The sequence below is a fragment of the Schistocerca cancellata genome, chromosome 6 (genome assembly GCF_023864275.1).
Source record: "Schistocerca cancellata isolate TAMUIC-IGC-003103 chromosome 6, iqSchCanc2.1, whole genome shotgun sequence".
Lineage (NCBI taxonomy): Eukaryota > Metazoa > Arthropoda > Insecta > Orthoptera > Acrididae > Schistocerca > Schistocerca cancellata.
Window position 1 is genome coordinate 519,397,241 of NC_064631.1, and position 23,391 is coordinate 519,420,631.

Here is a 23,391-nt window from a genome sequence, read left to right on the forward strand (position 1 = left end):
TGAAGAGTGGTTCTATGTGCACTGGAACATGCGATTAGCTGACAGTAGCCGAAGCCTGCAGCGGTAGTAGGGCTGAGTCAGCCATCTGCCAGTGAGGTGCACAATACCTTCACCTCTTTAGCTGGTCAGAAAGACTGAGCCGGTCGGGCAGACTAGAAATTTGGACATAGCAGCCGCAATGGGTTAAGTGTAAAAATTTACTGCAGACAATGTAAACAGAAACATTATAAATTCAAAACTTACACTGTTTGCAAGGAACTATGATAAATGCAAGGAACTATGATAAATGTACCTTCTTGAAGTGAGTGGTCAGGAAGGCATTATTTACTGTAGCCAGAAAACAATGTTACTGAACCGATACCACTGACTGCTAATCTGCAGACTGTCCTACCCCAAACTACAAACTGTATAGCAAGTGTATAGCTAGCAGGATAAGAATCTGAGGTTAACCTAAAATCTAAATTCACTGGCCTTCAACCATGTCCACAGAGATGTAAACGTGCCTATTGACCTATATAGCACAGGCTTGATTAATCATGTAAGGAAGGAAGATGATGACCACAAAATCTGCATTATATGCATTTTGGTAACATGTCTATATTGTTACTGCTGCTATGAGGGCAATCACAAACTGTGCAAGCCCAAACCTTGTCTGTATATTTAAAGTTAAAGTAACGAAGATAGTGAAATTGTGTGTTAAGTATGTGTACATGGTTTTTCATTTGACCTGAGCCACAAATACATCTTTCTGTGCTGTGCTGTCAAAAAACAAATGTGGTCACAACTAAATTAATATAAAAATCATTAATAAAGCTGAACGTTTCACCACATCATTTAAATGTTTTGTATTGCTGCATTACATGAGAGTAGCTTTGCATTATTTAACTTAAAAGCCACTTTGTGCTGTAGAGACTGAATCGTACGTATTGTATTAGTAATGAGTAGCTTAACTCACATGATTCCATTTGCGTGCATGTGAATATGGTATGCAAGTACTGAAACATGATTCTTCCAATTGCAGCTACTTGGTGATGAAGTTCAGCTGCATTGTGAATACAGTTTTATAATTATTCCCGGTGTGATTCATAATTATTCCCGGTGTGATTCATTCAAGGTTTTTTTCCTCTTCACCTAGTTTATGCCAATTTTAACTTTTTCTAAATTCTTTGTGTTGAAATACTTATTACTTTTATGACTTTCAGTAAATTAACCTCAGCCCAGCCTCGTCCAATTGCCAATATTTAGTGGTGAGGTTCAAGTGGTGGGTCTCTGCTCAATGACACAGATACAACAGCAACAATGGCATTAATAATAGCAGTCAAAATCTGATGCAAGTGTGTGTACAAAAAGTAAACTAAGCATACATAGCATGTACAAAAGAGAAAGGAGACTGTCACATTACAAGCTCAATTAATTCAGTTGTAGAGATACCACAATATTTTCCGTTGTTTACTAAATAAATTTTTCTAATTTAAAAAAAAAATTAATGCCTAGACTGCAATGTTTTCCCTTAATATTGTTAAAGCACAATAACTAGTTTCAGTTGCTTTCTGCAGAACCACCTTCAGATCTTAAACAAATAGAGGAAAATCAACCACACATGTAACAAATCCATTTAACAGTATTGTATAAGTCATATGTTACTTAGCTGTAAAAGCAATAACTTATTACTTACACAATATTATTAAGTGGATTTGTTACAAGTTCACTTTTGCTATTGGCATTGGCTCTCCTTATGAATTTCGTTCAGCTGTTATACATTGTTTTATATCCTACTTTATTGTACAAAATTTTCTTGCGCTAATTTTCCTCTGCTTTTTACAAACTGAGGATGGTTTCAGAAAGCAACTGAAACTAGTTATTATGCTTTAATTGCATAAGGGGGGAAAATTGTGGTCTAGGCACTAATTTTTTTTAAATTAAAAAGAAAATTAATAAATTATATTAAGACTACTGTCTACTCTCTGACAGTCAGCCTTCATTAATTTTCCATTATGGTTAAATTTCTGGGACGTCCTTCACATGGGTGTACTCCAAGAGAAAGTTTAACACATCTAAATTTAGCTGCCTGTTTCTTAACTGTTCAAAATGATGGAGTTCATTCTTTGTAAGCCTTCAAGAACTTTGGATGTACTGCCATTGGTGATTATGAATCCAAAACAAACAATTTTATCATAGCACTGTATACAAGTTCATCTATTGGAACTATTTTAACTAGCTGTATAAACAAATATTCTGGGTATCAAACTGTGGACTTGACTTACACTGTTATGCAACATGTGTGAACATGTTTCTACAACCAAACTGGGTTGATATCAATGGCACCTCTTCCCGTATAGTAAAGGATTTGGTGTGTCTTAAGCATCAGGAAGAACAATGAAATGTATTTTCAGACATGCAGTGGACTTTAGTATGTCATAGTTAATCTATGTAATTTCTTTACTGAATTTTAGTACTTACTGACGTGGTGGTGTTGGCACAATTTTAGCCTTGATGGACAGATTAACAGAAGAATGTCGAGAATCTGTCTCTCCATCTTCAGGTGGTGACTCTACTGAGACTGTTATATGTCCCTGTGCAATTCCTTCCCAACCTGCAGCTGCTCTTGCAACAGAAATACTGATTGCCAGCCAGCCGGACCATGGCCACAGAAGTTCAGAGTGTGTTAATGACACATCAAGGTGGTGTCCAAACTGTGGAGTATACGGATGCCACCGTACCTCTGTCACCCGACCTGAGACACCCAGACCATTAAGAATGGTCACATTTACAATGGTTGGCATGGCCCCGTAGTAGAGCGGTTGTGTGCAGTATGGCCACATGTACTGGCACTCACTGAGATCTATGTAGCTGCAAAGAAGGTACAAAATATATGGAAACTTTTGTTTGTGACAATATTAGGGATGTGAAAGACATTCTTCAGATAGCAAATTATGTACCAAAAACAGAGGAAGAAAGACTAAAACCATAAAACATTCAGATGGTTTATACACTAATCAGCCAGAACATTATGACCACCTACTTAATAGCTGGTACGTCCACCTTTGGTACAAATAACAGCAGTGATGAGTCATGGCATGCAAGCAGTGAGGCCTCGGTAGGAGGGAGCTGGCACCACATCTGCACACACAAATCACCTAATTCCCGTAAATTCCGGGTAGGGGGGGGGCGGCAATGAGCTCTGACACCACATTCAATCACATCCCAGATGTGTTCAACTGTGTTCAGATATGGTGAGTTGGAGACTCAGAACATCAATTGGAACTCGCCACTGTTTTCCTCAAACCACTCCAGAACACTCCTTGCCTTGTGACATGGTGCATTATCTTGTTGAAAAATGCCACTGCTGTCAGGAAAAATGGTTGTCAGGAAGGGGTCTACACGGTGTCTGCAACCAGTGTACGATACTCCTTGGCCGTCATGTTGCCTTGCATGAGATCCACTGGACCTGTGGATGTCCGTGTGAATGTTCCCCAGAGTATACTGGAGCCACTGCCAACTTGTCTCTTTACTGCACACAGGTGTCAAGGAGCTGTTTCCCTGGAAAATGACATATTTGCACCCTCGCGTCAGCATTATGAAGAAGGTAAGCATGATGATGAAGGTGTCAGGACTCACCAGACGACACAATGCTCTGTCACTACACCAAAGTCCATATGCCCATTCAGTCATAATTGCCAATGTTGTTGTGTTAACATTGGCACAGGCATGAGTCGTCAGTTACAGAAGCCCATTGTTAAGAGTGTTCGGTTCCCTTGGTGTTCAGCCACACTTGTACTCTGCCCAGCACTAAAGTCTGATGTTAGTTCTGCCACAGTTCACTGTCTGTCCTATTTTACCAGTCTGCCCAGCCTACGACGTCCAACTTTTGTAATGAGGGCTGGCCACCCAACCCCATGATATCGGGGTATGGTTTCACCATGGTTTTGCCATGTGTTGAAGGCATTCACCACAGCACTCCTTGAACACCCAACAAGTCGTGCAGTTTCCAAAATACTCATGATGAGCCTCTGGGCCATCACAATCTGCCTTCAGTCAAAAGCAGATCGATTGTGTGCCCTCTGCCTTCTACATACAGTATGAACACTCATTGATACTACATGTACTGTGCTTGTGTCTGACTAGCAGTCATTCCTCACCAGGTGATGCTGTTATCGCATGGATGGGTTAATATAAAAGTTGGTTGGTGGTCATAATGTTCTGGATGATCAGTGTATACACACAATGGGTGAAAAATTTTATTTCTACACTGAAGCACCAAAGAAACTGGTATAGGCATGCGTATTCAAATACAGATGAATGTAAATGGGCAGAATACGGCACTGCAGTCAGCAATGCCTTTATAAGACAACATGTGTCTGGTGCAGTTGTTAGGTCAGTTACGGCTGCTACAATGGCAGTTTATCAAGATTTAAGTGAACCTGAACGTGATGTTATAGTCGGCACACGGGCGATGGGATACAGAATATCTGAAGTAGTGATGAAGTGGGGATTTTCCTGTATGATCATTTCACAAGTGTTCTATGAATATCAGGAATCCAGTAAAACATCAAAACTCTGACATCACTGAATCTGGAAAAAGATCCTCCAAGACCGAGACCAAAAACGACTGAAGAAAATCATTCAGTGTGACAGAATGCAACCCTTCCGCAAACTGCTGCAGGTTTCAATGCTGGGCCATCAACAAGTGTCAGCGTACGAACTATGAGCTTTTGGAGCCGAAGGCTCACTTGTGTTCCCTTGATTATTGCACGACACAAAGCTTAACGCCTTGCCTGGGCCCATCAACACCGACATTGGACTGTTCATCAACTGGAAACCTGTTGCCTGGTTGGACGAGTCTCGTTTCAAATTTTATCGAGCAGATGGATGTGTATGGGTATGGAGACTACCTCATGAATGCGTGGACCTTGCATGTCAACAGAGGACTGTTCAAGCTGGTGGAGGCTCTGAAATGGTGTGGGGCTTGTGCAGCTGGAGTGATATGGGACCTCTGATTTGTCTAGGTACGACTCTGACCGATGACACGTACATAAGCATCCTGTCTGAACACCTGCATCCATTCATGTCCATTGTGCATTCCAGCTGATTTGGGCAATTCCAGCAGGGCAATGCAACACCTCACACATCCAGAACTGCTACTAAGTGGCTCCAGGAACACTTCTGAATTTAAACACCTCTGCTGGTCACCAAACACCCCAGACAGGAACATTGTTGAGCATGTCTGGGATGCCTTGCCACATGCTGTTCATACGAGATCTACACCCCCTCACACTCTTATGGATTTATGGACAGCGCTGCAGGATTTATAGTGCAATTCCCTACAACACTAGTTCAGACATTAGGCGAGACCTTGCCATATTATGTTGCGGCACTTCTGCATGCTTGGGGGAACCCTACACGATATTAGGCAGGTGTACCAGTTTCTTTGGCTCTTCAGCATATAAACAAATGCACAACTACTTTTGTTTGGTAGCAGTGCAAAACACTTAAGTGACTGACACACACACACACACACACACACACACACACACACACACACAATGTGTGTGTGTGTGTGTGAGAGAGAGAGAGAGAGAGAGAGAGAGAGAGAACACATCTGAACATAAATTTAATCAATATAAGCACTCACTGTTAATAAATGTAAATAATACAGTTAAGATCATTTGGTCTCATGCTGCATATTATCGATCTGTACCTGTAGTGAATCTCTTTATTTGACTTCGAATTGACTGGTCCATCAGTTTTATGTTATCAACAACAACAACAACAACAACAACAACAACCGACACTCAATAATCATTCAAGTTGTCATAAAAATTATAACAATTAAAAAGTGAAGAATAATGAGTTGTTTCGAAAATCCGCACAGCTGTACGAAGGTGCTTTATTTGCAGTTACTGATTTCATGACAATACAGATGTGTCCTAAGGTTTATAACAGTTGTACTTCAATAATGTAGATGGAAAATTACGGACTCCCAGCTTTTGGGACTTTTTATTATGACAACCCACCACTGTGGTTTGACTCTTAATGTGGGTAACTGCCACACTTTAGAGAGGAGGATACAGAGGAATAAGTTGTTAACAATGTCAAATTGAACAACAGCATGGCATCGTTTAGCACACTTTATACTATCTCCAATGACATACTCACTCAAGTAGCATGTGGTTTCATACCTCTGCCAGTATTTCTTTACTTTCTGAAACAATACAGACGGAAATTATCAATCATCAGCTGTGTGCTTTCAGTGATGCTGACTCACATCACACTGAAACTAATCTGAACCGAGACAGGCACTCAGATTTCACCTTTGGCAAACAACAATTCATCCATTTGTGCCATCTGAATATGATTTACAGCACAACATAAAGAGATGGGAACAATAAAGGAAAGTATTACAAAACTTATTTACATTCCTCAGCTATATTTATCATATTCCTATCATACTTTTTCCAATCTGATCTGTGTATCTTCCTTTAGGTTCTGTCACTGTCTTTTCTTTTCACCATCAATTCGGCTTGACAGAAGGCTCACCCACATCCATATAGTTTTGGCTGCAATCATAATTATGTCTTCCACATCCATGTGTTCTCTAGTCCATCTGGTCATTTTACTCTTTCTCCATTTCCCATCATATATCTAAACTTCTTTCTGAGCAACTCTCAAGTTTCGAATGGTTTTCTGACAAAGTCCATGATTCACTGACATATCAGAAATAGTAATGCACACCAACTTTTCAGTTCAGAACAAGTTAAACTTACATTTTTAAAACCCTATTTGGCTTACAAAACACAGTCTAGGTCACTTTTTCTCTGCTTTCTTCTTTTCAACATAATAATCTAATTTTGTTATACTTGTTTTCCAGGTCTACTTTCATATTTGGTCTATGAAGTCCAACCACTCATCATTGAAGTTCATCTGTATTCAGACAAACAGTACACTAGCATAAGCAAAATGAAGGCGATTTGTATATGTCCTGTGTTCTCCCAATGTAATAATCTGAAAGATTTTTTTTACTACTGCTGAGAATTGTTTTGGTGATATAGAAACTACCCACCTAATTGCTATTTCAATTTTGAATTTCTTACAATCTCGATGATGTCTAACCAAAGCTGTAGTACTCACATATATATTCCACAGTTTACTAACATAGGTTGAATCGTGCATTGTTTTACAAGGTTTGTGTGTACAGATTTGGTCAAAAAATGAGTCAAAAAGCTTCCTCTAGACGGCAGGAAAAGCAGTAATTCATAGCCACTGCTCAATTTCTATGATTTCATTCACAACTTACAGATTGTCAACCTCTAAAGTGAGCTTGTCCCTACACCTGATTAAAATGCATTTTTCTTTCTATTAGCTTGGTGATAATTTTAGAGAATATCTTATACATCACGGACAGGAAACTGACAGAGTTGAAGTTTTTTTTTGTGTCTTGTTAGTCTCTTCCCTTCTGAAGAATAATTACAAGTATTCTTCCAGGTTTTTTATAACTATCTTTAGAGAAAGACATCCTATAAACAATTCTGGCAATTCCATTTGAATTACTTTGCCTCTAAAGTCAGCCATTTATACTTAAACACTAACATCTATGACACCTTTCTTACCTCATAGCTCAAATTTCTTTTAACAGCATCCATAATGTCAACAATCCAGGAAAAGATAGACTGTTATTTACTGTAAAGAAGACACATTAAGTTGCAAACAGGCACAGTCAAAAGACACTTACGCATAGATTTTGGTGACAGCCCTCATTAGCAGAAGAGAAACACACACCATTCACAAATGTAAGCAAGCACACCTCACACCCACATGATTGCCAACTATGGCAGCTCGGACCAGAATGCAACTATTACGTGGGATGGCAGCAGCAATCTGGAGGGGGTGGGGAAGGGGAAAGGATTTAGTGTATGGGTGGAAGGACAGAAGAATGCTGCCTGGCAGAGTTTGCAGGGACTAGAATGCCAACAGGTACAGCTTCAGGAGGCTGTGGGGCAGGGAGGTGGGGAAAAAAAGAGCGAAGAGGAAAGGAGCAGGGAAAGATGGGCGGTTGCACTGGCAGAAGGTGGCAAACAAAGAGGCTGGGAGACTATGATGGGAAGGAGATGACAGGATAGAGGACATGGAAACTGTTGAGTGGAGGGTGTGGGGACATAGATTGAGGCTGGGGTAATTGTGGAAGCAGAGAATGCGTTGTAAGGGTAACTTCCATATGCGCAGTTCAGAAAGGTTGGTGATGAATGGGAAGATCCAGATGGCATGGGGAGTGAAGCAGCCACTGGAATCAAGTGTGTTATGCTCAGCTGCATGTTGTGCCACAGGGTGATCTGCTTTACTCTTGGACACAGTTTGGCAGTGGCTGGTCCTCATGGCAGACAGCTGGTTGGTACTCATACAAATATAAAAACCAGTACAATGATTGCAGCAGAGCTGGTAAATGACATGGTTGTTTTTGCAAGTGGTCCAGTCTGTGATGGGGTAGAATGAACCTGTGACAGGAGTGGAATAGAAAGTGCTTGGGCAGGTCTTGTATCTGAGTCTTCCACAGGGATATGATCATTGTGGCAAGGGTTTGGGATTGGGAGTGCCATAGGGATGGACTAGGATGTTGTGGAGATAGGGTAGGTAACAGAACACCAATTTAGGAGGGGCGGGAAGGATTTTGGGTAGGATGTCCCTTATTTCTTGGCAAATCAAAGCTGTGTTGAAGGATGTGGTTCAGTTGTTCCAGTTGGTGCCTGTCTGTGAAGGCCTTGGTAAGACTCTCACAGGTGAAGTGGGTGGGTGAGAAGATGTAACCAACAGTGACAAGTAGGGATCCAGGTGGTAAAGGGGTGGGGATGGTGAAGGAAATGGTTGATACCTTTGATGTGGGAGGCTAAAAGATGGGTAACTGGTTGGAGATGCTGGTCAATAAGGGCTACAATTCTTTCAGTGGGGCCACAATAAGCAGCCACAATAAGCAGCCACAATGGCGCGTTCGGGATTGTCGGGTTTGTGAATTATTTGGGAGTAGAAGATGGATGTGCAGGGTGTCATGGGGGTGAGTGGGGAAATGGATTTAGTGGAGAGTTCTGAGAAGGGACTAAGGCATTAAGCCGGTTGGAGTTTGTGATGGACTTCTGGGATGGGATCACTTTGGCAGAGTTTAAGGGTGGAGGAATCAGATAATTGGCAGAGGCCTTCTGCCAGGTAGTGCTGTGATTTATAACAACAGTGGTGGAAAGTTTGTCTGCAAATAGTATGATCAGGTCAGGATTTGTTTTGAGGTTGTCTATGACCATTCTTTCTTCTGCTGAAATGTTGGTATTCAGAGGATGGGCCTGGGGAAGGATGCCTAAGCCAAGTTGGAGATAAGGAATTCCTGGAAGGTGACAGCAGGTGGTTAGGTGGTAGGGGGGGGGGGGGGAGGAAGATCATGGTTGGATGGTGGTATGAACTGGGAGAGGTGGGGTCAATGCCGGAATTACATTGGTTTTGGTTGGAGGGATTTGTGGCAAAGAATTTATTCTATTGCAGGTATCAGGAGAAGGAGAGTGGGTCTTTGAAAAGTACAGTGAGATTAAATTTGGGTTAAGGGCTGAAGGTGCAGCCTTTGCATAGTCTGCGGAGCTGACAGTTTTGGTGCAAAGTGTTATGGGAATGTTTCGGCTCCAGACTTGGTAGAGTGTTGGTAGAGAGCTTTGGGGGACATGACAAGTTGAAAAGGTAGGCTAGGCAGGCTTTAGATGCTATGAGGGGTGGATGAGGAGGAACACTGTGGGTAGGATAAGGATTGGATAGTGGTGCATCGAGGTAGGACGTTTAGCAGGTTGGGTAACTTATGGAGGTGGTGTCTGGAACACTCCTCCAGGTGGTGGAGAACAACAGATTCTATTTCAGAGATGTGATGTATGGAGCATGGACTGCACAGTAAAAGTACCTTGCGAAGGAAGCTGAAGTGGTTCTGGGATTCCTGTGCCATGGAGATGTGTTTTTGCAGTACCAGGTTTGTGAGGGCCAGGGACTCACGGAATGTTATGATGTGGGACTAGGTTTTAGCCAGGGAAAGTAATACTTTTCTGAACCAGTACAAAAAGACAGAGCAGGGAGTCCATTGTGGCAGGAATGGTGTAAGGGAAATGGGAATGATGCGGAAATGAGCAAAACAGATATTGACAGCTGTGTGAGGCCCTGGATAAGAAGAAAGACAAATAAAAAATATGCAAAGACACACAGAAAGATGCACAGATATGCTAAAAACATGCAAAGTCAGATTTTTGTTATTAAGTATTTGGGTTTCTGATTGATCTCTTGAACTGTTCAAATGAACCTTAATGAACTTTTTATTATGTTTTTCAGCTTCACATTGCACTACTGGTATAATACACCAGTTTTGACTTGTTACCAAATCGCCATCAGATAATTTGAATATATCAGATAGCAACTTGTCTGCATCTTCAAATCATCTGATGACAGCTTGCTAATAAGTCAAAACTGTGCAGCCTCACAGAAAAGGACACTCAGAATGTTTCAAACAGTATGAGGAATGGACACAAGTTCATTCACACACGCACGCACGCACGCACGTTCATTCATCATGTTCCATGGATGAAATGAAATGTCGTGTGGCTAGGACCTCTCATAACAACGTAGATGTGGAATGAGTAAAGGTATACAAGATAAGGCATAGGTACCACAGAAACTTAATCTGTACACAATATTAATAATACACTATCACTCTATTGCTTATTGCTATTATGCTTCTGCCATCTACATTTAACTAATTACATCAAAAAGAAAGCTGATACTTTGAAAAGTTGCTGGCTTTTCAGTTTTATAATAAAGCTGCTATCTATCTACTATGAAGTTCAATGGGTTCTACTTTGAAGATGGTGAACACTAAACCAAAATATTTGATAAGTACACAAATTTGCAGCATCGGTCCAGTTCCTATTCTGAAAGAAGTTAGAGCATAACATTTTTCGGCAATGTGTATGGCTTCTGCACCAACACCGAGTTTATCATTTAGGGGAGAGGAATGAGGTGTGGAAAAGGAGAGAGTAGAGAAGAGAGAAAGCCTGGTGTGGGCATTGGCAGAGAGTGGCGCACAAAGAGGGTGAGAGGACTTGAGTCAGAAGGAGGTGATAGGACATATAGGGCAAAAACTGTTGGGTGGAGGTTGAGGGGACAGTAGGTTACTGTAGGTTGAGTAGTGACAATTTTGGGAGCAGAGAGTGTGTTGCGAGGGTAATACCAATCTGCGCAGATCAGAAAAATTGGTGGTGGAGGGGAGGATCCAGATGGCCCGGGTTGTGAATCAGGAATTGATATCACGTATGTTGTGTTCAGCTGCATGTTGTGCCACAGGGTGGTCCACTCTGCTCTTGGCCATAGTTTGGTACTGGCCATTCATCCTGGTGGACAGCTGATTGGCAGTCATACCAATGTACAAACAGCTGTGCAATGACTGGAGCAGAGGTGGTATATCACGTGGCTGCTTTCACAGGTGGCTTGGCCTCTGATGGGGTAGCATAAGCCTGTAACAGGACTGGAATAAGAGGTACTGGGTGGTTGGATTTAACAGGTCTTGCTCCTGGGCCTTTCACAGAGATACAATTCCCTTGGCAAGGGATGGGAGTGGCAGAGGGATTGACTAGGATGTTGTGGAGGTTGGATGGGAAATGGAACACCGCTTTAGGAGGGGAGGATAGAATCTTGGGTAGGATGTTTCCCATTTCAGGGCACCATTACAGATAATCAATGACCAGACGAAGGATGTGGTTCAGTTGTTCTAGTCTGGAATGGTACATGTGACAAAGAGGAGCTCCTTTGTAGCTAGTTCTTCGGGTGGTGGGAAGATTGGGGGTGTGTGGGGATATGGCACAGGAAATCTATTTGCAGACCAGGTCTGTAGGATGTGCCTGTCTGTAAAGACCATTGTGAGACCTTCAGCATACTGGGCAAGACAGTTGATATGCCATCCCCACGTGGCCAGATCATATGGAGAAATTTTTTCATGTGGAAGGGAGGACAGCAGCCAAAATGCAACTACTGTTTGTGGTTGGTGGGTTTAATGTGGACAGAGGTGTGGATGGAGCCATGAGAGAGGAGGATACTGATGTCCAAGGTGGCATGCTGGGTTGAGGAGGACCAGGTGAAGTGGATGGGAGAGAAGGTGTTGAGGTTGTAAAGGTATGACAATAGTACGTCTTGGCCCTGAGTCCAGATCATGAAGATATCATCAATGAACCTGAACCAGACCACGGGGTTTGGGGTTTTGAGAGGCTAGAAATGTTTCCTCTAGACGGCCCATGATCAGGTTGGCATAGGAGGGTGTCATGTGGCAACCCACGGCTTACTGTGAATTTGTTTGTGTACCTTCCCAAACCTACCATCAACAGTACCTACATTTTGACAGCTGCTATCCCTTCCACGCCAAAAACTCCCTCTCGTACAGCCTAGTCATGAAGGGGTGGTTTCCTCTAGACGGCCCATGATCAGGTTGGCATAGGAGGGTGTCATGTGGCAACCCATGGCTTACTGTGAATTTGTTTGTGTACCTTCCCAAACCTACCATCAACAGTACCTACATTTTGACAGCTGCTATCCCTTCCACGCCAAAAACTCCCTCTCGTACAGCCTGGTCATGAAGGGATGGTGTATCTGCCATGACTAGACCTCCCTTCTCCAGTATGCTGAAGGTCTCACATAGGCCTTCACAGACAGGCACTTTCTCTGAGACCAAGGCACTGGAAAAATTGAACTACATCCTTCATCAAGGCTTTGGTTATCTATCATCATGCCTTGAAATGAAGGACATTTTACCTAAGATCCTTCCCTCCCCTCCAAAAGTTGTGTTCTGTCACCCACCCAACCTCCACAACATCCTACTCCATCCCTTTGCTACTCCTAATCCCAATCTCGACTGCTTGGCACTAGGATCATATTTTTTTGGAAGACCCAGGTGCAAGAACTACCCAATCCACCCACCCAGTATCTCTTATTCCAGTCCTGTCAGAGGCTTATCCTACCCAATCAGAGGGCAGACCACCTGTGAAAGCAGCTGTGTCATATAACAACTCTGCTCCAACCATTGCACAACTTTTTATAATGGCATGACTACCAACCAGCAGTCTACCAGGATGAACATAATCTACTTCATTTAAATTTCTGTTTCACTATCCAGGCCGTCTGAATCCTCCCCTCAACCACTAGCCTTTCTGACCCGCACAGGTCGGAATTATCTTCACAACACATTTTCCACTCCCAAAATTCTCTCTCCTCAACCTACCGTAACCTACTGTCTCCACAGCCTCCACCAAACAGTTTCCACTTCCTCTACCCTATCACCTTGTTCCAATTCACAACTCCTCACCCTCATTGTGCACTTCTCTCTGACAATGAATCCACTGGTCTTTTTCTCTTCTCTGTTCCTCTCTTTTACTGCTGCCCCCCCCCCCCCCTCCAATGCATCTGGCCGCCTTGTCCCCTGCTGCCATCTAGTCCCTGAATGCTCCACCAGGAGTTGCTGACACCTCTTCCCCCAACTGCTGCCTGTTATCTCTCCCCCTTCTCCACCCGAATCTCCAGACCGCTGCTTTTGATCAACACAACAGTTTCAATCTGGCTGGAGCGGTCAGAGAAAGTGGTCATGTGTGAATGAGATGTGCTTTTTTATGTGAATGGGGGTTTTCTTTTCTAAAGAAGGCTTTGGCCGAAAGTTCAACATGTAACAGTCTTTTTGTAGTGCCTGTTTGCAACTTAACATGTCATCTTTACAGTGAATAGCAATCTATTCTTTTCATAATGTTGTTATTATTGGAAATGTTGGATCATGGAAGGCGTTCATCAGGGACGCTCATTTAAAAGTCTAGTCTGAATCTACTAGAAAGTGATTACCATGGTTAAATGCAAATGGTTAACGACAAAGGTCCTGAGTTCGAGTCTCAGTCCGGCACACAGTTTTAATCTGCCAGTAAGTTTCATGGTTAAATGTATTCTGAAAACTCTGAAAGGTGGTTTGCCAAGAACACAGACCTGCTAAAAAAATGTGATTGACAAAATGCCAAAACAGAAAGGACACACAGTTGTCTGCTTCCCACCCTATAATTATGATGTGAGTGCGGTAGAGCTTGCATGGGCAAAAATAAAAACCTTGTGTACAAAGTGCAACACTACAGGTGGCATGTCCAAAAACACTCTGTTTAAGACTGCATGTGAATCCCTGCCATTGGTAACTGCTGACAGATGGAAAATATACTGTAGGAAGGTATAACAACTGGAAGAATACTACTAGAGGCATGAGGGTGTTGTCGAATTTGCAACAAACAAAAAATTATTAATACCGTTGAGTCTGACAGTAAGAGCAATAATGTGTCATGCACAGATGAGGGGCATAATGAGACTGATTCTGAGTGATTTATGCGTACTTACTACTCAGCACTACATATCTGAATAAGTGATTAAAATTTTACTCAATCTATTTCTAATGCCACAACATAGGGTTCTACTACTGGTTCTTTGTAATTTCAAATTGCCTATGAGAAATGATATGGAATTAGTAGCAACAAGCACCATCATTCAACATGGAACTATCGATTCTGATTCTACTTTTATTACACCCTTGCCTCAGCATTTACTTTCGTAAACATGCAATACATAGCAGTTGACATCTGCTACAACAGCATTGCCAACACAGCTTGATGCTAGTGCAGCTTTTCCCTTTCTCACTGTTCTTCTCCCATCGAGAATCTAAGTGAGCTTACTCCGCTCCCCACACTGCCGTCAGAATTCGCTCTTCTTGTGAACAGACTGTGTGGCCCACACTGACTTCTACCTTCCTTCAAAGTTACGGAGTATTTGTGACCTGTTTTAGAGTGTGGAATCCATCATCATGGACAAAAATTGATATGGCATTGGAAGAAGAACAGACTAAAATTGTGCTTGTGCGTGTGCGTGTGTGTGTGTGTGTTTGTGTGTGTGAGAGAGAGAGAGAGAGAGAGAGAGAGAGAGAGAGAGAGAGAGAGAACATCTGAACATCAATTTAATCAATATAAGCATTCACTGTTAATAAACGTAAATAATACAGTTAAGACCATTTGGTCTCATGCTACATATTATCGATCTGTACCTGTAGCAGTCTCGGGGGAGGAGAGGGGGAATTCTACTCGCTGAGCAGCGGCAAGAAAATACACACACAAAAATGTGGAACTTACACAAGCATCCGGAGTCAGTGGCTCCAAATGTCTGCATATGTTAAGCCTTTTTGTGTGTGTGTGTTCTGCTGCCACTTGGTGAGTAGATATTTGATGTATCCAATTACATTATATAATCAGAAACTGATTATTTTCATTGTTATAAACATGAAATGAAACAAATAAAACTTCAATAGTGTTTCTGTATAGCCAGTAGGTACATTTGGATGATTCTACACACAATTGAGTTGACAAGTTTTTCATATTGTAGGCATATCGCAACATTCTTACTATCACAGTCACACAAAGATCATACCTTGGACTCAAGCTAGCCTGTGGCTTGTAACTGTTGAGTATGTGAAATGCCTTCAACAAGTCAAGCTTCCCATGTCCTTGCTCGAACATATTCACACCAGGTAATCTACGAGCAGATGCCATTAGCGCCTGCTTCATACTGGCTGGGTTTATTACATTTCCTCGATGTAAGACACCACTGAAATAATCAGAACAAACATGTTTTCAAATGAATTATGGTACTTCTAAATTCAGAAATGAAACAGCAGAAACTAAACAGTGAAAGTACCTAGTTACCAATCTGCACAGTTGGGGAAAAATGGGAATAGGGCTGACAGATGCATTAATCTTTATTTTGCGGATTGCATACTGATGGAAATTTGAACTGGAAGAAACTTGTTACTGAGCTTGTCCAACAGCTCATCTTTGCAGCTTCTGATTTTCACATAATTACTAGTATGGAAAATAAATGAATCAACATATTAACATATTTTGCATATTTCCACTCAGTAACATCTCATGGTAAAATTTCATGTGGGTAACTCATCAGATCAGAATAGAGTATTGATTGCACGAAATTTGTCATAAGCAGTCCACTGCAATTTTAGAAGAAGAATATTAATATATACAGCTACAGCACCATAAGAAAAATGACATTTTTTACTCTTTACTAAAGCTGACAGTGGTTCAGAAATGAGTTCAATATGCACCTACAAGTCTTGTATCATTTGTCTAATAAATCTAAAATAAAATCATTTCTTCTGGACAATTCCTTTCAACTGACAGCCATTTAATTAAGCAATGGTAGCATGTGTAGTATGGTAGAGAAAAATATGTTTATTTTTAAATCTGTGTTTTAGTTTTAACATCAGAAGTGACAAAACTAATATGTACATTTTGAGTCAATTTAAGCCACTGGGGCCGGCCGCGGTGGTCTAGCGGTTCTGGCGCTGCAGTCCGGAGCCGCGGGACTGCTACGGTCGCAGGTTCGAATCCTGCCTCGGGCATGGGTGTGTGTGATGTCCTTAGGTTAGTTAGGTTTAAGTAGTTCTAAGTTCTAGGGGACTTATGACCTAAGATGTTGAGTCCCATAGTGCTCAGAGCCATTTTTTAAGCCACTGGGCTTATTAGTATTTGTACATAGCCATTCATACAAACAAACAAATCATGTATACACAGCCTGTAAACTAAATGATTCCACATCATTTTGACAGAAATTCTACTTTTATCTATGGAACATATAATTAGTTAGCTGAGGTAGTTTTTTCCATCTTGAATGCAGAGAAAAGCAGGAAAAATGAAAGCTTGAGGAAAGTAGTGTAGCGGGAACAAAAAGGAAAGGTATGATGAGGTGATACACTAGTGCATTCAGTCTAGAACTAGGGAAAACTGACAGGTTTTATTAAAGGAGTTGTTCTGATTATGTTCTTGGATTAGAAAGCCTAAACCAGGGTAGTTGACCAAAATGCCATCAATGTTTCATCACAGTGTCCTGCCAGTTAGTAAATAAAGCTATGGAAATATACAAGTAGAGATTATGGAAACTAATTTGCAGGTAAGTATGAAAGAAATAGGGAAGTAACAAACACAGGGTTACAGGCAGGGTGAAGAGCATAAAGGAATACAAATTGGTACAAAGATCAGTACTGAGTAGGGGATACAGGACAGCAAAAGAAAAATTGAAGTTCATATGCATATGTACAGAGAACTGAAATTTGTCGGGGGACTCAATGCCTTACCCTTTTACTACGGTCTTACAGGGTCTTTCCAAGCACTGAGTATGTAATTTGAGCTACTGCAGTTTGTTACTGTTCAGTCATCCATGTGAGTATTTAGTGTATTTTGCCAAAACAGAAAGAACAAGAGAATTAAAACTGAAACTATGCCCTTGAATTATAACAGATCACTATTCACCAAACAGAAGGCACTGAGTAGCAGACAGGCACATTTGTAGGTAGACTGTTGGAAAATACCAGCTTTCAGATAAAGCTCTTCATCAGATGAGAGACAAACACACATATTCATACAAGCACAACTCAAAATACACGATCACTGTTGTCTCTGGGCACTGTAGCGCCACAGCAGTGAGTGGTTATCTCAGTTGGGGTAGGTAGTGAGGAAACAGAAGAGGCATGGGGTGGGTAGCAGGAGAGATGGCAAGGAGGGAGTGAGGAAAGATACTGTTGTACTACATGTACGAGTGTACACATGGTGGGCTGCTGGGTGGAGCATCGGGAGAGCTATGCTGGTGGGGGAGAGAATGGGGATAAGGAAAGCAGAGATAGGGAAGAAGGGAGGGGGGGGGGGAGGGGCAAGGATGTGGTGGTGGTGGTGGTTAGTGTTTAACGTCCCGTCGACAACGAGGTCATTAGAGACGGAGCGCAAGCTCGGGTCAGGGAAGGACTGGGAAGGAAATCGGCCGTGCCCTTTCAAAGGAACCATCCCGGCATTTGCCTGAAACAATTTAGGGAAATCACGGAAAACCCAAATCAGGATGGCCGGAGACGGGATTGAACCGTCGTCCTCCCGAATGCGAGTCCAGGCAAGGATGTATGTTTGTGTGAAGCTAAAGGGAGAGAAGGAAAGGCGACAGCGGCAGTGACTACCACAGGTTGCAGCCAAAATGGTTATGGGAATCAAGGATGTGTTGCAGGGAGAGTTCCCAACTGTGCAATTCAGAAAAGCTGGTGTTGGTGGGAAGAATCCAAATGGCATGGGCTGTGAAGCAGTCACTGAAGTCAAACACATAATATAGAATGGGACACTTGGCAACTATGTGGTCGGGCAGTCTCTTGGGCAAAATTGGCGATGATCTTTCGTGGGGACAGACATACTTGTGGTCATGTTCATACAGAATGCTGCACAGCAGTTGCAGCTATGTTGGTTGACCCTATGGCTGCTTTCACAGGCAGCCTTTTCTTTGATGGGACAGGAAACACCTGTGACAGGTCTTGCATCTTGGTCATGTGTAAGGATACTACCCCTTGAGCAACAGACTGGGAGCAGGGATGGGACAGGGAAGAATAATAGTATTGTGTAGGTTAGGAGGGCAGCTGAATACCACAGTGGGAGGGGTAGGGAGTGTGACATGATGAGAAGTCAGCTTGTGGGGGTACAGGCAGTGGTAAATGCTTTGATAGCTTGCAATGGTCAACTGACGAGCTGAGAAATGCTGGCAGGCTAATTGCCAAATGCTGGATGCAGGGATTTTCCCAAGGCCAAGTGTGCATATCACATTTTCAATGAAACTACATTACAAACCCTACAAACATGATACAGGAAAAATGAAGTACACTAAAAAATTTTTAATAATTTGTGTAATAATGTGTTGTTATTTTAATAAGAGGCTACATACTGACCGCAATCATTTTAACTGTATCCTAATATCTTACAAATATGTGCAAAAAGCTTTAGACGTAATAGGTGACCAGTATTTAAGCATCCTGCAAGGATTCAGTATTGTATGACGTCACATATAGTAATGTTATTTAGGAATGAGCTGTAGGACACAGGCAGTCTTTGGTCTTGTGTAATTTTTTGCTGCTTGGTGGCCACGGTGCTGTGGTCAAAACGGCTGTGTGTCTTAGAAGCTGCACGAGTTATACACAGAATGCATAAAAAAGAATTTTCCGATTTGGCATGTCTATATCTCTGAAACTAATAAACATATTCAATGAATTTTGTATTTTGATGAATGGGAAACTCAAAAAGATTTTTTCATTCCTTTTTGTAGGTGTTTAATAGTTTGTTTCATACCTCTTCATAATTATTTAATATGCCCCAGCTTGAGATGCACAGCATATGTCAAAGCGGTATACGAATTGTTCCCACACTGCAGTGAGCATGCCTTGAGTTACAGCTTCCACAGCTGCTGTTATGCGATATCTCAGTTCATTCACTGTTGATGGTAATGGATGCACATAAACAGAATCTTTTATAAACCCCCCACAAGAAATAATCACATACAGTCAGGCCCAGTGACCTTGAAGGCCAGTAATGTAGGGCTGAATCATTTGGTCCAGTGCGACCAATCCAGTAATCCTTTGATTTAAAAATTCTTGCACATCCAAATACCCGCATGGCTGTGCCCCATCCTGTTGATAAATGAAGTCGTTCAAATCAGTCTCCAACTGTGGGAAAAGAAAGTTCTCAAGTATATCAAGACACGTATTCTCGGCAAAGAAAAATTGGCCATACACCTTTTCCTGTCAAACTGCACAAAACGCATTAAATTTTGGAGAGTACCTCTCATGTTGTTCAACTTCATGTGGTTGTTCTGTATCCCTTATTCTCACATTGTGATGGTTCACCTTTCAATTTAAATGGACTGTTACCTTCTCACTAAACACTAAGCATGGAAGAAAACTGTCATCTTCCATCTTGCCAAGAACAAAATTACAGAACTCCACAGATTGTTGTTTGTCACCGTCATGAAGAGCTAGCAGTAGCTGAATTTTGTATGGTTCCACATGTAAACATCAACGCAACAAACACCAGATGGACATCGAGGGTATGTTGTGCTGTCGAGCTGCACAGTGAATGGATTTCTGCGGACTCCTTGTGAAACTATGGCACATGTGTTCGACGTATGTGTCAGACACTCAGGGGGCAGCCTGGCAATTTGTCTATATACAAAAAACCAGTTTCTTGGAACTGTTCATGCCATCGTCTAATACTCTGTGCTGTAGGAGCATTCACACCACACCTAGTATGAAAGTCACGCTTAACAGTTATTACTCACCTGCATTGTGCAAAATGTAGAACACAAAATGCTTTGTTATCCCAACACCATTTTTACTAGAACTGAAGTGGGCGCACACTGCTGCTACCTAGTTGGAACCAGGTGAAACTTGAGAGTTTGCTCTTTCCAATAGAACATTGTTCATGCTCCTATCTCAAGTAACATAATAGTTATGACTTTTATAAAGTCTGACGATTGTATTACTGGAATTATATTATTTGACTGTGTTTTTGGTGATTGATTTTTTGCAATTTTACAAACTTTAGTTTTGTTTACGGGATTTTAGGAAGCTGCAAAATGTAACTGTTTGATGCAGCTGATACTTATATTCCTGACTGATGGACTTTTTGCATATTTTCACAGTGGTTAATCAGCACAACAAACTTTATTTTATGTCACAAGTGATAGTGTGAATCTGTACTTTTGGACTTTAGAGTGTTTACTGTTTATTTTAATGATTCAATGTGCAGTTAAATGAACTTGTTCAAAAATGTTTCTGCATTTCATAGTCTTCTCACACAACATACATTAATTATGTGTAATTGTTTAGCAATTCACAAGCAGGTCGATAGATTTGTACTGGTATGTTCAATCAACAAGCGAGTATTACTGAAATGTTTCGTGAACTCAAATGGGAATCCCTTGAGGGAAGATGGCGTTCTTTTCGTGACACAACTGAAAAAATTCAGAGGACCAGCATTTGAAGTTGACTGTAAAACAATTCTACTGCTATCATTGTACATTTCACGTAAAGACCGTGAGGATATGTTAGAAGGAATTAGGGATCATACTGAGGCTTTTAGACGTCATTTTTCCCTTGCTCCATTTGCAAGTAGAACAGGAAATAAAATGACTGGTACCCTCTGCCATGCAGCATACAGTGGCTTGCGGAATGTGTTTGCAGCTATATATTCATGTAGGTGTGAATATTATTCAAGAAAGATATACATGGTTTAAACGACAGTCCTCTGATGGCATCAAATTCATTAACCCTATCGATTTATCCAGTTATTTCACCCATCTATACATTCACTAAATTATCTACTTACTGAAGAAGGTTTAAGGATCAATTCTGTATTAAATTTATTGGCTTTTAAGTGATGGTGCTTGACTAGCCCCTATGACGTCATAACTAGTCAAGTCAACAATGATAGTGGCAAATAAAACCACTGGTGCGCTCACAGGAGGATATTTCTCATTTCAGAACACAATAAGAGGTTGTCAAAGCCCAGGCTGAGAACATGAATCAGTTGGATATCAACAATATTATTTATGTATAATGGAATATCAACAATGTTATGAGTAGGATAGCTTGCCTCACTAGAAGTATGACACAATGAGTTGCACACCATGACTGCTATCAGTCCTGGATATCTAATGAGTCAAAAGGGGAGCGGAAAGGGCATTCCTTTGTGGCCAGTCAGTGTGTATGGTGGGTGACTGTGGAGACAAGTTGTAGGAGGTCTGTTTCTGGACATGGAGGGTTATTTCAATCTGTGAAGTCCTCAGCAAGATGCTCCGGTAAATTTGGATAGGACTGCTCATCATTGCAGATGCAATCACTGTGAGTGGCTAGATAGCATATAGAAGGGACTTCCTGGTCTGAAATCGATGGTAGCTGTCAAAATGGAGACAGTGAGTTACCACCAACAATAAATCCATTTCAATGAAACTATTTGTTGAGGCATACTGAAAAGTGATTTATTTTTACGTTGAACAATGACCTTTCATTGTGGAAAGTTTAATCAAACTGAGCAGCTCAGTGGTAATATATGAGCAGTCACTAAACATGTGCTCTTGTGTTCCATCTGTGAATGTCACATGTGAGGAATAACACACAAAAATGAGAATACGGCTGGAAAGACTCATCTCAGTACAAATGCTGAATTTATTCCTTCCACAGCTCAAAACATGTTTGCATGTTGTTTTCTGTCAGGTTGCTCAGGAGCTCCATTGTATTCGCATTCTGTCAGAATGCAGGAGCAAATCTGTAGTAATTAGTTAATCAATTTTAAAAAAATGTCACAGCATAAAGGACACATTTCAACAGTCATACACTAATAGGCAACAACCTATACTTCGTTAACGTTGCAAGCACTCTCTTTTCTTTCTTCTTCTTTCACAATAGAATAACTTGCCAAATGAAATCATGTAAATGAGAGTATCAAATTATTACACTTGTATGACTGTTTTCATAAAAGAAAATGTGCAGTGTATATCACTTATTAGAATACCTTTTCCCAATATGATGCATTTTTTAAAAACAGTCTGTTCCTATATTGCACAATTAGAATACATGAATACACTGCTAGTGAGTTAATACCTCATAAGAAGCGTTACAGCTCCAGCTACAACTGGAGAGGCAACACTAGTTCCTGAAAGAGTACGACATCCTCCCTTGATACTTGATCCACGAACAGTTGATCCATACGTTACAATGTCTGGTTTTACACGTCCATACCTAAAAAAAGTTTAATTAACATTTACAGTTCAATGTCTAAATATTGTATGGTGCAGTTAATTTTTATGAATAACTTTTATACATATAATTCATTGAAATTAACCTTGGGAGCATTGGCACATAATTAATTCCTTTTTCTACAACTGCTCCATCTTCACATTCAGTGCTTGCAAACGTACTAAGAAAGGCAATAAATTCTCAAAAGAAGAAATATGAAAGTAGCATATTTATAATTACCCTTGTGGTAATTCCCAAGTTGTCATTCCTCGAGAGGAAAATTTCGCTATCTGGTCTTCAAAGTTTATACCACCAACACCAATAACATCCATCTGATCAGCAGGATTGTTCAATGTCCTAGAAGAAACACACAATGGGTTAACAACTTTGTCTGACTATGATTAAAATGATTGGAAAATAATACTAAAAGTGAGAAAACAATATATTTACTGGAGCTAATGAACAAAACACCAAATAGAAAACATAATATTCTAATTGCTATGTAATGTTCAAATTAGATTTGTTTTCTAAATATCAGATTTGTTTGAATACAGGCAAGAGGTCATTCTTAGACTTTGGATAGGAAGTGGGTCAAGGGCTTAAATCAGAGACTTGATGATTCAGTAACAATATCAAATGTGTATTTCTTGACAATAAATCACTCCAGTTTGGAGTTGGATGGAGAGTTTAAATCAGAGGCTTGGATGATTCTATGACAATCT

General features: G+C 41.1%; 1 protein-coding gene across 4 annotated transcripts in view; it reads right to left on the reverse strand.

The window, feature by feature from the left end:
- LOC126190628 (membrane-bound transcription factor site-1 protease) overlaps positions 1 to 23,391 on the reverse strand; it is a 168,353-nt gene that overhangs the window by 27,930 nt on the left and 117,032 nt on the right. For all 4 annotated transcript variants that reach the window (XM_049931043.1, XM_049931044.1, XM_049931041.1 and 1 more), the window contains exons 7-10: positions 22,910 to 23,026; positions 22,535 to 22,672; positions 15,493 to 15,669; positions 2,461 to 2,850 (exon numbers count right to left, since the gene is read on the reverse strand). In XM_049931043.1, the coding sequence (XP_049787000.1) occupies positions 2,461 to 2,850; positions 15,493 to 15,669; positions 22,535 to 22,672; positions 22,910 to 23,026 (822 nt within the window). The remainder of the gene's footprint in view (positions 1 to 2,460; positions 2,851 to 15,492; positions 15,670 to 22,534; positions 22,673 to 22,909; positions 23,027 to 23,391) is intronic.